The sequence below is a fragment of the Globicephala melas genome, chromosome 12 (genome assembly GCF_963455315.2).
Source record: "Globicephala melas chromosome 12, mGloMel1.2, whole genome shotgun sequence".
NCBI classification, from domain to species: Eukaryota; Metazoa; Chordata; class Mammalia; order Artiodactyla; family Delphinidae; genus Globicephala; species Globicephala melas.
The window spans coordinates 23,786,052-23,799,452 of NC_083325.1; the positions used below are offsets into that span (position 1 = coordinate 23,786,052).

The 13,401-nt window shown below is 34.5% G+C and overlaps 1 protein-coding gene across 1 annotated transcript in view; it reads left to right on the forward strand.

Annotated features, from left to right (window-relative positions):
• LRRTM4 (leucine rich repeat transmembrane neuronal 4) overlaps nt 1-10,019 on the forward strand; it is an 849,971-nt gene extending 839,952 nt beyond the window's left edge. Inside the window, exon 3 of the mRNA XM_030877699.2 lies at nt 9,446-10,019. Within this exon, the coding sequence (XP_030733559.1) occupies nt 9,446-9,667 (222 nt within the window). The 3' untranslated portion in view covers nt 9,668-10,019. The remainder of the gene's footprint in view (nt 1-9,445) is intronic.
• Nucleotides 10,020-13,401: the final 3,382 nt, after the last annotated feature.

Below are 13,401 nucleotides of genomic sequence, written 5' to 3' on the forward strand. Positions count from 1 at the left end.
ATCAAATTCACATTTCAATGTTCATTAATCAATTTTATTGAAATAGAGCCATGATCACTCATTTACATTTTGTCAAAGCCTATGTACTTTCATGCTATCATGGCAGAGTTGACTATTTATGGCAGAGACTATATGGGTTACAAGCCTTACTTACTACTTACTACTGGCCTTTCGCAGAAAATGTTTGCCAACCTCTGTGACAAGTAATTTTCATGTAAATGAATGAATACATAAATAAATGAACTATAATGGCAAATTTACTTTTTATGTAATTATTCCTCAAAAGTACTCCATGGCAGAGATCCAGGCATTAATCTCGGTCTTAACACATTTTATTAAAAAATATGAGACCAGTATGACTTGTGCATCACTCTGCTGTGCTAGTCTAAAATTCAACCAGAATAAAAACTTTGTGTTTTCTAAATGGGCTTCTCCGATTTTTGTAAGTAAACATACATCACCATGCTTCTTTTTCATGAGGATCAGCCAGTCCCCCAAGAAGTTCTATTTAAACTCTCTTACTCATCTCAGGTTGCTCATCTCATTCTATCAAGTATGTGTATGTTCTTCTGGGGTTTTCTTCCTTCTGCTTTTGTCATTTGGTTCTAACCTTTTACCCTGTGATATGCAATTCTAGTCTGAAAAGATACATGACTGCAAGAAATTCAATCACCTTCCTTATTTGTGAATTTCATTTCATTTTATCTTTACATTTTTAAACATATTCTAGCTTTTACTGAATACTCACTGCACTATTTGTATTGGTTATTTGGGAGGATCACAAAGTGAGTATATCTTCAAAGACAGAACAGGTCATGTTTGGATGAGATACACTCTTGTATAAAGCAAGTTACAGACACTATTAATGATTTAACAAAAAAACTATACAAAATACATACTACAAAATTTCATATGGAAACTAGAAATAAGCTACTCTGAGCAGTGTGGAGAAACTGGAAGTGAACTTGGAAGGAAAATGGCTCTAATGCCTGTTGCTTGCACCTTCCTAGTATTGGCATTCCTGCTGCCTTTTATTTATTTCCTTTTCCAAATTTCTGAGAGAGGATTACAAAGTAAATCTTAAATTGAATGTGTTTCATGAGCTGATAAGTTTTGTTTTTCTTTTTATTTGTTTTCTTTTGTATAGTTTTGTTTTCAAATTTTGGGAAGTAGATTCAGACTCAAGTTCTGTTATAGAAAAGACTTGTCTTTTGCACATCATTGTATATCGTTGAAACTTCCATATATTTTTTAGGGGGAAAATGTGGGTTTTGATATTTTATTGTCTCTATTTTTTACATAAGTGTTTTGGAAGCAAATTTATATAGATTTCACTTAAATAGTATGTTCATTTTCATTGCACTATTGGGGAGATCTTACTTTTTCAAATTCAGGGGCCAGAGCTACAGGAGGAAAGACTTTAGATGTTAATATTAGCTAATTAACCCAGCTCATTAGTCCAAAATCTCACTGAATGCTGAGAGTGCTGCTAATGTAATAATTTTCCCTGTTAATGGAGTCAAAGTGAACTTCAAAGAATGGCTAGTACTCATTCATTAACTTAATCAACTCTCTGGACACCTCACAAACATGGCATCCTGGTAGGAGAGCTGTTCTGTTCTGTTCTGTTTTCCCAGCACTGACTTACAAGTTAAAATTTGGACAACCATGAGTGCACAAATAGTACACATTCCCACCTTTAAATAAGACCAGAACAAGATAAACAAATGCTATCATGTAAATTTTGTCAGAACTTAAGTTTGAAATGGTCCAAAGAGTCCAGTCAATATAAAAAGTCAACATGCAGTGTGTCTAGCATTGTGCAGTTTATGTGCCAGAGCTGCTGTACACACTTTAGCCTGTAAACAAAATGGAAGTGGGGCAGTTATTAATTTGCAACATTATCATTTTTTTTCCTTTAAAGTTTTTCTAAAACAAAGATCATACATTTGAGTGTAGTTAACAAATATTAATAGATTATTTTACATTTTTCACATTTATGACTTATTTTAATCTTTAAAACAAAGTAGGGGAAAGATAAGATTTTTATTGTTCTTTCATTCAATCAATATGTGAATACCTACTACGTACCTAATCAGTGTCTAGATGATGAAGTTCAGTAAGAATGCCTTTAAAATTATTTTTATTTTTATTCATTTTTAGCAAATCTTGCCCTTTAATCCCTTGATTTATCATCTTCTCTTGAGTTCTTCAATCTTTCTTGTTTCTGGAGATTCTTCACTGTTATAGTTACTGCTTAGGGAGGAAGGTCTTTGTGTGTGTGTATAGATTTTGATTAATTAGTGAATTAGTTGAAGTTTGTAGGTCACAGAGAGAGAGAGAAGCTATTGGTGAAGGCAGCTGAACAACAAGAAATAAAACAGCAGGCAGAGTTTTGTTTCACTTTTGTCACTTGAAAAACTCGCCATTTTCTAAAATAGAAGGTGAATTTTCTGGTTCAGGCACACCCTTGCTTGACTTCGCATCCCACAGTGTGAATCTGGGAGTGACAGCTTATTCTTTTCTTGCATCTCTCCCTGGTTTTACTCCTGGCCAAGGAATTGTTCAAAATCCTGAGTTTTCTTCCTTCCTTACCGTCCTGGACACTCAAAGCTGGTGAGTGTCTCATAGGTTTGCAAAGGACCTTTCCCCAGCCCAAACTAGCTTTCCTCCTGTTGCACTGAATTATATGCTAGTAAAGTTTTCTTTTGATCCATTCTCCTATCTTGCAGGAATTTCTAAGAGTCTTTGATATGATGATAGAAAAACACACAAACATCTCTATTTTTTTAATGTCATGTGATATTAAAATTTTACTTTTTAATTAGAAGAAACTAAATGCTTAGATAAAAAGTGTTTTCTAATGAAGAAGCAAGCTTGTATTTAAAAAAATGAATAAGAATGTTTCATTGTAGAATGGGATTAAAAATGTCATTTGATAAAACTATTTTGGATCATTACTTATCGTGTCTCTTTTCTTTTATATTATGAATGTCTTTAGATATTCAAAACCCAAGAAAGTAAAATTTATGAAAAGGTAATTGTTAATTCTCTCAACTGAGACATGAAGGATGGAATCAGGTTTGTAGGAACTATTAATTTTACAGCTCAGTCAGATGCTCATAACCTCCTCTGGTATTTTTGCTCTTTGGCTTATGTGCCTGTGATGAGCTTCTCTGGGCTGTAGGGGGTGCTAGCTAGTCTAAGATGCCCCAGTTGCTCCACAAGCCTTCCATCCTTCAGTGGTCTAACCTGGGCTTGTTCTCATGGTGGTGGCGAGCCTGGCCAGGATCCTAAATGCCTTGCAACCCAAACAGTGTTGCTGCCACTTTTCTATTGCCCAAAGAAAGTTACAAGGACAGCCAGTATTAAAGGCAAAGAGAAATAGGCTCTAATTTCTGGATGAAAGGAGCTACTAAGAACTGTGATCATTTATGGAATCTACTATGTCTGGAACATGTACAGCTTTGGAGCTGTCGTAGTCATGTAGGAGAAACTGATAGGACATGAAGATAACTTGCAGAGATTATAAGGCATGGTTGACTGAGAGGACCCTGGCAACATTTGTGTTCCTAGTTTCAGTTGCTCCTGAGATCTAGTGGTAACCTTGAACTTCCCTCAGTGTTGCTGTTAAATCATTTCTTGTGTCTATGCGTCAATTGTCTCCATTTTACCTAACTAACTTAAATGAGTTGAGGTTCTATCGGCTTGTATCAAAATCCTGCAAAAAACCTGTACTCAAACTTGTTTACATTTTCTTATTCCTTGTCCATTCTTGTCTAATATTAATATAGTAAGTAGAATAAAGACTAAGTTATATATTCATTTAGCTATTGCCCTTTATTTTTCAATTTTTTTCTAATAAACCAAGTGTCCATCTTCATTAGGCAACTCAACTATATTTAATTACTCATTCAGATTTGTAGGATAGTACTTTTTAGATGGTCTGAGTAGTTAGGCACTACACTTTCATTCTAAAAATTAGAGACCAAATGTCATTTAGGAAATTGAAAATCAACTTTTTATGACTTCGATTGAAAGAACTCATACTGAAATGTGAACAATGTTCATGAAAAGTTAATAAATAAAACTAATGATAGTGCATAGTAATTTTAGAATGATCAGGCTATTAAACTACTTATAACTAATGCTAATACCTTTGAAAAAAGAGGGTAATGATATTGGAATTTTATGTTCAAAACAAAACTGAACTTCAAAAGCCTTTCATGATCACATATATCAAGAGTCCACTTTGCTCTCACATTCACTATCTAGAGACATTCATTTCTCACTTTAAATATAATTATTATGGATGTAAAACTCTGGGATTTGAAGCAATTTTCAGACTTTTGAAATGCCACATATCCCTCTATAATTTTGCTTTTTCTCTGAAGATTTAAAAATATCCCCTTATCCTCTTCCCTCTTTGAATATCTAACACTATGGGCCACTGTAATTGAGACAAGTGTGTCCTTTTATATTCCCTTCAGTATATTTGAAGAAAAACATATTCTAGGCAAAAGGTAAATAATGTTTTTAGAAAACCGTCACACAGACTAAAGATGTTAAGCTTCTGAATGCACAAAGTAGGAATGAAAGCCCCTGTTAATGAGCTACTCTGTGACCCTTCATGTCCTTGCATCTCTCTGAATAGAAACAAAAGATAGGGCACAGTTTCCAGGAAAGACAGTATCAAAGTTGAGTAAAATTTGTGTAGGAATATGCCTTTTCAGTATATTCTTCTTTCTTGAGAACCAGGGAGTACTTTCAGAGTTATCTGAAATTTATAGAGGTAAAGGAGTTATCATTATTGTCCCCTCTTTCAGTGGATTCACAGGAAACTTGGGATAATTAAAGAGACTTATAATTAGTGATAATGATGTTTCCTCCCCTTTGTAACCTACCTCAAATTTAGTTATGAAATATGTCTCTATAGAAGTTTATATGTCTCTATAAAAGTTTAAATGCAATTGAGTTGAAATATTCATATTCTCGAGAGAAACAAACAGAATTTTAGTATATTTCCCCCAATGAGTTCCCTTCATTCCACATACCACACCCAGTATCTGTAAATAAAGTGCACCTTCCAAGGCAGTCAATGAGCAGTCAAGCATGTGAATGAGGCCATATTTAAGCAACGTTGTTGTGCTGTGCTACAGAGTGAAGTCCATCAGAGAGCTGATGGAACACAGGGACCATTTGGAAAAGCTCTATGAACACATTTACAAAAATACCAAATACACATTAAGAGGAACTTAAGCTTACTTTGTTTTGACTGCTGGAAACAACGATACACACAGGGATCCGGGTGGTTAATGTACTGTACATTATTATTATGTAGTACAAAACCTCAGTCTCGCAGTTCCTCAGAAACCACAAAGTGAGCTGATTACACAGTGCCCTACAGAATAGACTTTAAATATAAAGGAGCAAACACCGCAGCTACTCTTTCAGGGCTTGCCAATTCACTTGGCTTTTGAAGTCTTGCTATCGGGCTTCTGTGCAGGATAACTTTACAATATTTTTCACCCTGCTAGAGATTTTAAGCTTGTCTCAAAAACAATAAAGAATATGGCAGAAGCCCTTGTTCATTGACATAAAAATAAACTGGTACAACTGTAACAGCAAAATGAATTTTCTGAGTTCAGAAGTGATGCAATATGTAAACCTAAGCCTCTGAAATTAATGGAAGTCCCTTGACACGTTTGAAGACAAATACCACGGTATCTTAGATATGGGATTGCTCTTTCCTATTATAGTTCAACTTTAGGGATTTTATTTTATACTGGAAATTCAACCATGTTCACAAATGAGCTAATGGTTTTCATCCGTAGATTAACCTGGTTTTCAGAAGGGTCTTTAAGACCCTGTCTTATTCTCACATTCTCTGCTCATACATGTTTTTAGATTCAAGTGTCTTCTCACTGCAATGACTGGAGAAAGACTATCCATGAGGATACAAGATGGTGAACAAAATCACAATCCATGCTTAATGTTTATTTTGATGTCTTTTGGTATTTGGTTAATTTGGAGATAATGAGTCATTCCTCTAAATGAAAGTGTGCAAAAAATGTTCTATCAATGTTGCTGTCGTTGGAAATGATTCGGTGAAAGTTTTTTTATATTTTCAAGTAATACTATTTCACCTATCAACAACAACAACAAAAGTAAGAGTGGACTATGTAACTCATAAGGAGGTCTTCTTTTTTATTTTTTAATGTTTATTTATTTTATTTTTTTTTGGCTATGTTGGGTCTTCGTTGCTGCTCATGGGCCCCCTCCAGCTGCGACGAGCAGAGGCCACTCCTCACCACGGTGTGTGGGCCTCTCACCACGGTGGCCTCCGTTGTTGCAGAGCACGGGCTCCAGGCATGCAGGCTTCAGCAGTTGTAGCACGCGGGCTCAGCAGCTGAGGCTCATGGGCTCCAGAGCGCAGGCTCAGCAGCCGTGGTTCACGGGCCCAGCTGCTCTGCGGCATGTGGGATCATCCCGGATCAGGGTCTGAATCTGCGACCCCTGCATTGGCAGGTGGGCCCTCAACCACTGCACCATCAGGGAAGCCCAAGGAGGTCTTCTTCATAAAATTCTTCCTGCTGAAATGTCAGAATAATATGATTTGATTTCTACTCTTTTTCAGAGTTTTGGTGACCCATGACACCAATCACAGATATCTCAACCTATCCAACACACTTCAAAATGCAATGAGGTTTCCTAAAATAGAACTTGCTGACAAACAGACCTATATGAGTAAGAAGAAGAAAAATAAATTCTATTGATTTGGGGAAGACCTAACTTTATATTTGGTAATTTGGCCATGTTGTCTTATAATTTGTTCCTTGCTTCCACTATGAGCAGAGAAATTAATGTCTAATGTCTAAAAAAATATCTGTATAAATCCCAACTTTGACCTAGTATGTATTTCTTTCAGATTTTTTTGAGAATGGAATTGTATATTCAGGTTATATCAAAATATAAAGAAGTTACCTCTTCCTCAATATTTCTTAAAAGACTTGCTGAAAATAGTGTTTGCTTTTAATTAGAAGTAAATGTGCCCCATCATAGAAACAAAGCAATATATATTAGTTTAATTTTCTCATTCATTGAGAAAAACAGTGAATTATGAGTTAGGAAAAAAAGAATAATTTAAAGCAGGATGGAAATTTATTCAGGCTATTGCTAATCATACTATAATAATCTGTAATCTGAATATGTTTTCTGATTATTTTTAAAAAGCATCTTTTATTGTGATTCCCAATTTTTAAAAAAAATCACAGTATGATTCAGTAGACACATACTCATATGTACACACAAATGTGAAACAAAACTTTTATGAAACAACTTACCTTTACTCATATGACATACTCTGATAGTTTCTATTCTAATTCTATTTTTTAAATGTTTATCTGGATTCACTAAATTGATTTTATAACTCACTAATGAGTTGTGATCTGCCATAGAAAACATTGCTTTGATCTATATCTTTAAAAATGTGAGGAGGTGACTTTTATCTTAATAAGTATAGAGGTGTTAAAAACATATTTCTCATACAAACATACAGTGAATTTGTGTCATAATTTTATTCAACACATTAATGAGGATATCAGGATGAAAACACAAGACCTAGTTTAAAGAGCATTTGAGGTATTTATATAGTAATTGGAGGAATGAATTCTGAAAATAAGGTTGCTAAGTGAGATATGACTAGTTAACTTCCTACAGAACAATTAAGCCACAGTTAACAACTTATCAATTTCTGCAGTTTAACCTACAGAAAGAGCCAGATATAGTCGAGTCAGGAGACAGACAACCTATCAGGGATTTTCACAAAGAATTTTATAAAGTAGTGCTAAGTAAATACAGAATTTGTGCTAAGTTCATGCAAAGGCTAAAAGACAGTGTCATAGTATAACATAGACAGCAATTTCAGGAAATACTGCCACTCTTACCACCTATAGAATTAAGGAACTAAAGGAAGATGTTAAATCTTCATCATTAAAAATCAAACACTTGGAGGAGGAGCTTTGTGGAGATGAACTTCATATTTCCCTGGTGCTAGAGTCTCTGTGGGGGACATGAGGAGATCAAATGTCGGAAATGCAAATGTTGAAAAGATTACAAACCAGAATCACCTGCTGTTATGGAAAGGCACTGCTGCAGCCAGAATGAAGAAGTGTTGTTGGGGTAAATATCTGGAGCAGGAAAAAGCAGAGAGGAAGCCCACCATAGGAGCAGTCCTTCTATCTTCTCTAGTCCTGCCATCTCCCTCCAGTGGACCCCACTGGCAAAGTCTAACAGGGAGCAGCAGGTCAAACAGAAATGTGGTATGCAAAGCCCCTGCCCAGAATCATAAAGCCAACTACAGAACTGGGGCTGGAGCCAAGAGACAATGGTTTACGTCACCCCTACCTCTAACCTTACAGGACAGTGAAGGGTTTGCAATTTTATCATTTGTGGACTGTTATCAAGAGTCATATTGGATCTAGTGAGTTATGAGAAATGCTGTAGCGTGAAAGCAAGAATTAAGCAATCATCATTTTCCTTTTTCTAGTTTTGAGACATTTTTCTTTATAAGAAATGTGTGGTATAATAAAAAGCTGTACAGAGAATGAAAATTACTATAATTTTAACATTTTCAGCATTTCCTATTAAAGAGATTTCTATAGACCATTATTCAGGTTTATTATTCTAACATTAGACACATTTTAGCTTATTAGCTTAAAATCAACAGCATTACTATTATGAATGCAAAGATGTGCCCACTTTCATGATTCTAGAGTACTTTTGTTCAGAAATTATAGAATTGTTAGTAATAATCTGTGAGAAACTGTAATTTAAAAAAACGTTAAATAAAATTTATATATGCCCACAATAAAGATTTCAATGATTTATAAACATATTTTTGAAAGTAAAAAAAAATCTATCTATATGTTCACAGTTTTATTCACACAAAATGGATCCTACTCTACATTCTTTACAACTTAAGTTTTTAACTTAATATCATGTCTTACCATATTACACAGGTTGATATTCCCCAATCTTTGTATTATCTGCATTCAAATGTACATGTACATAATATATGTTAAAATTATTTAACATAACCTAATTATGTTAAATTTTGATGGGAATTTAGGTTGTTTCTAACTTTCTGCTATGTTGATAGATGATAAATGATGGATGGACAGATGATAGGACACACACTGTAAAGTCTTTATATATGATTTCATATACAAGGTATATATATGCTTTGTACATAAAATGATATATAATGGACAAAACAATACCGAGTTACATACTAACGAGCGTTATTTTGTTTAATGTTTATTAATAGTTGGATCAGCAATTGATGACTTAAAACACCATGAAAGAGAACAAAATACAATCCTATGAGTGTCATCTTCTCATCCAAGGCATTTTTATAATAAGTATCTTTCTTTCTCATAACCAGATCCTACACCACGTGAAGCCCTTGCCATATTATAGCTACGACCAGCCAGTGATCAGGTACTGCCAGGCTCACCAGCCACTCCATGTCAACAAGGGCTACGAAGCAATGTCTCTCGAGCAGGATGAAACTCCCAGCCTGGAGCTCGGGCCCGACCACAGCTTCATCACCACCATAGCCAGGTCTGCAGCCCCAGCCATTTACCTTGAGAGAATAACAAACTAACGTGAAAGGCAACTAATTCCTCATTGGGGAACTCGACGCGGGGAAGGAGGGACTTCATTTTAAAGGAGAATGGGTGTCCAAATCACGCAACTCAGCTCGCTCATCGTTCCTAAGACATTTATGACATAGACGAAAGGAAACAAACAAACGAAAAACTGCTTAAAGAGGGCAGTGGATGCACCTGCAGCATAACCAGGAGAACTACAGAATTCTCTTTGCTTTAAAACATACAAACAGAAATGTTCCTGGATGTAAATAGTAAAAGTGTCAAGTTCTTATAAAAATAGATTTCACCTTAGCTACCTATAGGTTTGTTTGTATATTTTGCTTTTTCTACACTGCATGGTTCCTGGGCTGGAGAACCACAGGGGGTGGGGGGTGGGGGGGAGCATCAAACCAGGTGTGGGTGGGAAGTTGGGGAAACAATACAGTTTTCCTTGTTAGGTGTGTGTAACAGATTATTAAAATTGCTTTCATTTCATTTTTCTCTTAAAAATGTCATTTGTTCATGTTTGGTTTGTTTTATTTTAATTTTTTTCCTGGTCAAGCAATTCTGTTTCCAATTCTCAACATGGGTGTTCAAACTTATGTTGTACCAAAAGAAGATTTGGTGTACCACAGACCACAAAGAAATAAAGTTGACCACAAAGTTTGACAAAGCCACTGGAATCAAAATCTAGGCAAATGATCCTTCAAGGCACATTGTATACAAAGTGAGTTTTGATTTTTTTTTTTTTCCTACTGGCAGTCCTCACTGTGAGCTTTCACTATGTGAGAAGTGAATAAAAAGACATGTGAAGATCTCCAAATGAGAAGACAATCTGAAATATTCTCACCTGGACTAGGGGTATATGAAGAACAAAGGCCATGTGGTCAATGAATGAAACTGCCAAGCTACAAATTTCTAAACACAAGATAATGTGTAACCTTGGTTTTTAAATTATCAATTAACTTTTGTGTAATTTTTATCAATAAAAGAAAAAAATGTTGGAAAAGTAAACATATTATTTTGCAGTTGGTACACCACAGCCCACCTAATGTTGAGTGCTTTGTCTCTATATTATAGAATCTTTCTAGTCTATATCAGAGTAATTTAAGAAGAATATCTATCTTGGTATCTATCAAGTGCCTTCTGTATGTTCCACCCTCAGGTAAGGAAGTCCTGAAAAAAAGAAGTATGAGATATCTTATGCACTAACTGGATTCATAATTACTTCTGGAGACATGATGTAACTCAAATAGAATTAAATAACAATATGAGAAAAAAATAAGTGTCCTTGAAAGGGTTAGAGGTTGAATGATCTTCTAGGAGAGCAAGAACTGTGTGGAAATTGATTACTAATCTGAAAAAAGCATAGTGATCACCCATTTTTTTTAACAAAGGAAATACCTATGCACACATCAGTTGAACCATTTTCACTTGACTTCCTTGGTTCTGTGATGCTATATCTCATCAATTCTCTGATTCACTATGGATGTTATCCTGATCTAACCACTGGTCTGATTTGATATTTTTAAAACAAATTGAAATTATATAGTCTCTGTCATCCTTTATTAAGTGAGATTTTGCATTCTGAATGGTGCTAGTATGTGGTGGTACTAGTGGGTTTTCTGAAGAACTAAATAGATAGCTGGCATCCATTTAATTCCAAATTCTCCTAAAATAATAATAAAAGAGCTTTGTCAATTACTTTCACATCAAAGTAAACAAGCATAGAGTATAAGAATTTTTTTCTCAAAGTCATTCTTGCTACAATTTTAAATTAGATTTGAAGTTAAATTCTATCTTAATTGATTAAAAAATTATGTCATATTAAAGAAAATTAAATCAAAGGAAGTTTTTCACATTGGAACACAGGCTGTTTTTCTGATTCTTGTAACCTTCCTGTTAACATTTATAAATTTGGATTATATTATATCTGGCCATGTTTCCTATCTATTCAAGTAGAATGAATTGACTATGAGCTTAAAAATTAAAGATAGTTCTTTGGCATTTTGATTTTTTAATTTAATAATTGTTTAACAGATTTGTAGCAGAACATTTTGGAGTGCCTGCCCAAATTACAAGGATTCTCTTAACCCTTCCCACCTTCTCCATTTATCCAACATCACCCATATATCCCATCTGCCACCCCACCCTGCCTGAGGTGATTTACTAGAGGTCATACCTGAAAATTCTTGACCAAATCTGGCTTAAATCAACAATTTATTTTGTTTATTTATTTCTGTTTCTTGTAAACAAAAGAGAGTTCTAAATTGATAATATTCTTCATGTTATTTAAAACTGCCATATTTGATCCACTGTTTCCTCAAGTCTAATGTGGAATACTGAACTGCTAACAAAACAGACAACATTATGACAATGCTATACCCTCTGAGTAGGAAAACTTTCAAATATTTTTTTAACTATCATTTACATATGCCAGAACAAGTTATACTGAGCTTTAGAACTCTATTGATGATTAAACAGAAAAACAAACCAGCCAACCAACCCAACAAACCAAAAAACCTAAAAATCATCTTTGCTTAAGTAGGCTTAGAAAAGTTCTTAATTGAAAAATTCAAGCTTGATATTGTATGAGAGATCAAGTAGAATTTTAGAGAAAACAGCTTCTTGAAAAAATTAGTGATATTTCAGCAGATGACTTAAGAACCAAATATTAGATTATTCATCCTTTAAACACAAAAGTCAGTCATATCTGTGCTGAAAGCCTGGTGTAAACAAGGAGGATGCAAGGTTTCTCTTAGTCACCATTCAGACTAAATTATTGTCTGGACTCCTCAATGATATCGTGCAAACTTGTCCCTCAGGTCACTTTTATCACCATTTCTGGTTCATTCAAGTGCTATGCAAACTGATTGCTCTAGATTCCCCCTTCTCCCTCAACATGGAAGAGAGTTTTAAATTTGGAATTGTGGCCCCACTAAAAGGTGCCATTCAATGAGTCAAACGACACACTTAGTATTTTCCTAGCATACAGTGGAAGAAATATATCACACCTCTAGAGACGTTTTGATTTTTTTTCTCTACTTATAGCTAACATAAGGTTTTTTTTTACTGTCTTCTAAAAGTCAGGAATTATTTTGATTTTACTTATTTTTCAGGTTAAAATGTTAAAGAGCCCTAAAATAAGTTATGCTTTATTTCAAGACCACCCTGATTAGTAATTTGATTTTATACTATAACATTTATTGAACCTCTGAAAGCTATGCAGGTTGAGGAGTATCATGGAGTATTTATAGAACAAGGACATGAAAACCATGCCTAAATGGAGTTATGAATGTGATACATACAGACTGGAAGGGTCAAGTATTCAAACATTCTGATTACATTTTGCATAAATATTCTTAGTAATGCTGAGTTTGCTTTTACTTATTGTATTATGCAATAAAGAAATATATAAAATCAGAAAATATAAATATTGTGTATATATATATATGTTTAAATTTTCATTCTATTGTAGCTCTTCTCACAATATTTCATATATGACCTTCTGAGACTAAAGATGTAAATGATGAGTCATCATTTGCAGAATGCCAAAAACCCAAGTACTTTGAAAATTAAAAGTAGACTAAGTCATATAATATTTCAAATAATTTCACTCAATAATAAGACAGTGTGAGGGGAAGGAGACCTCTAGGAGGATGCCCCTGTCACCTGCCATTGGCCTTCATGCCACACTTTTGCCAGTAGCTTGAGTGAAGTTGTGGTAGATCTATACTACAAAGTGATC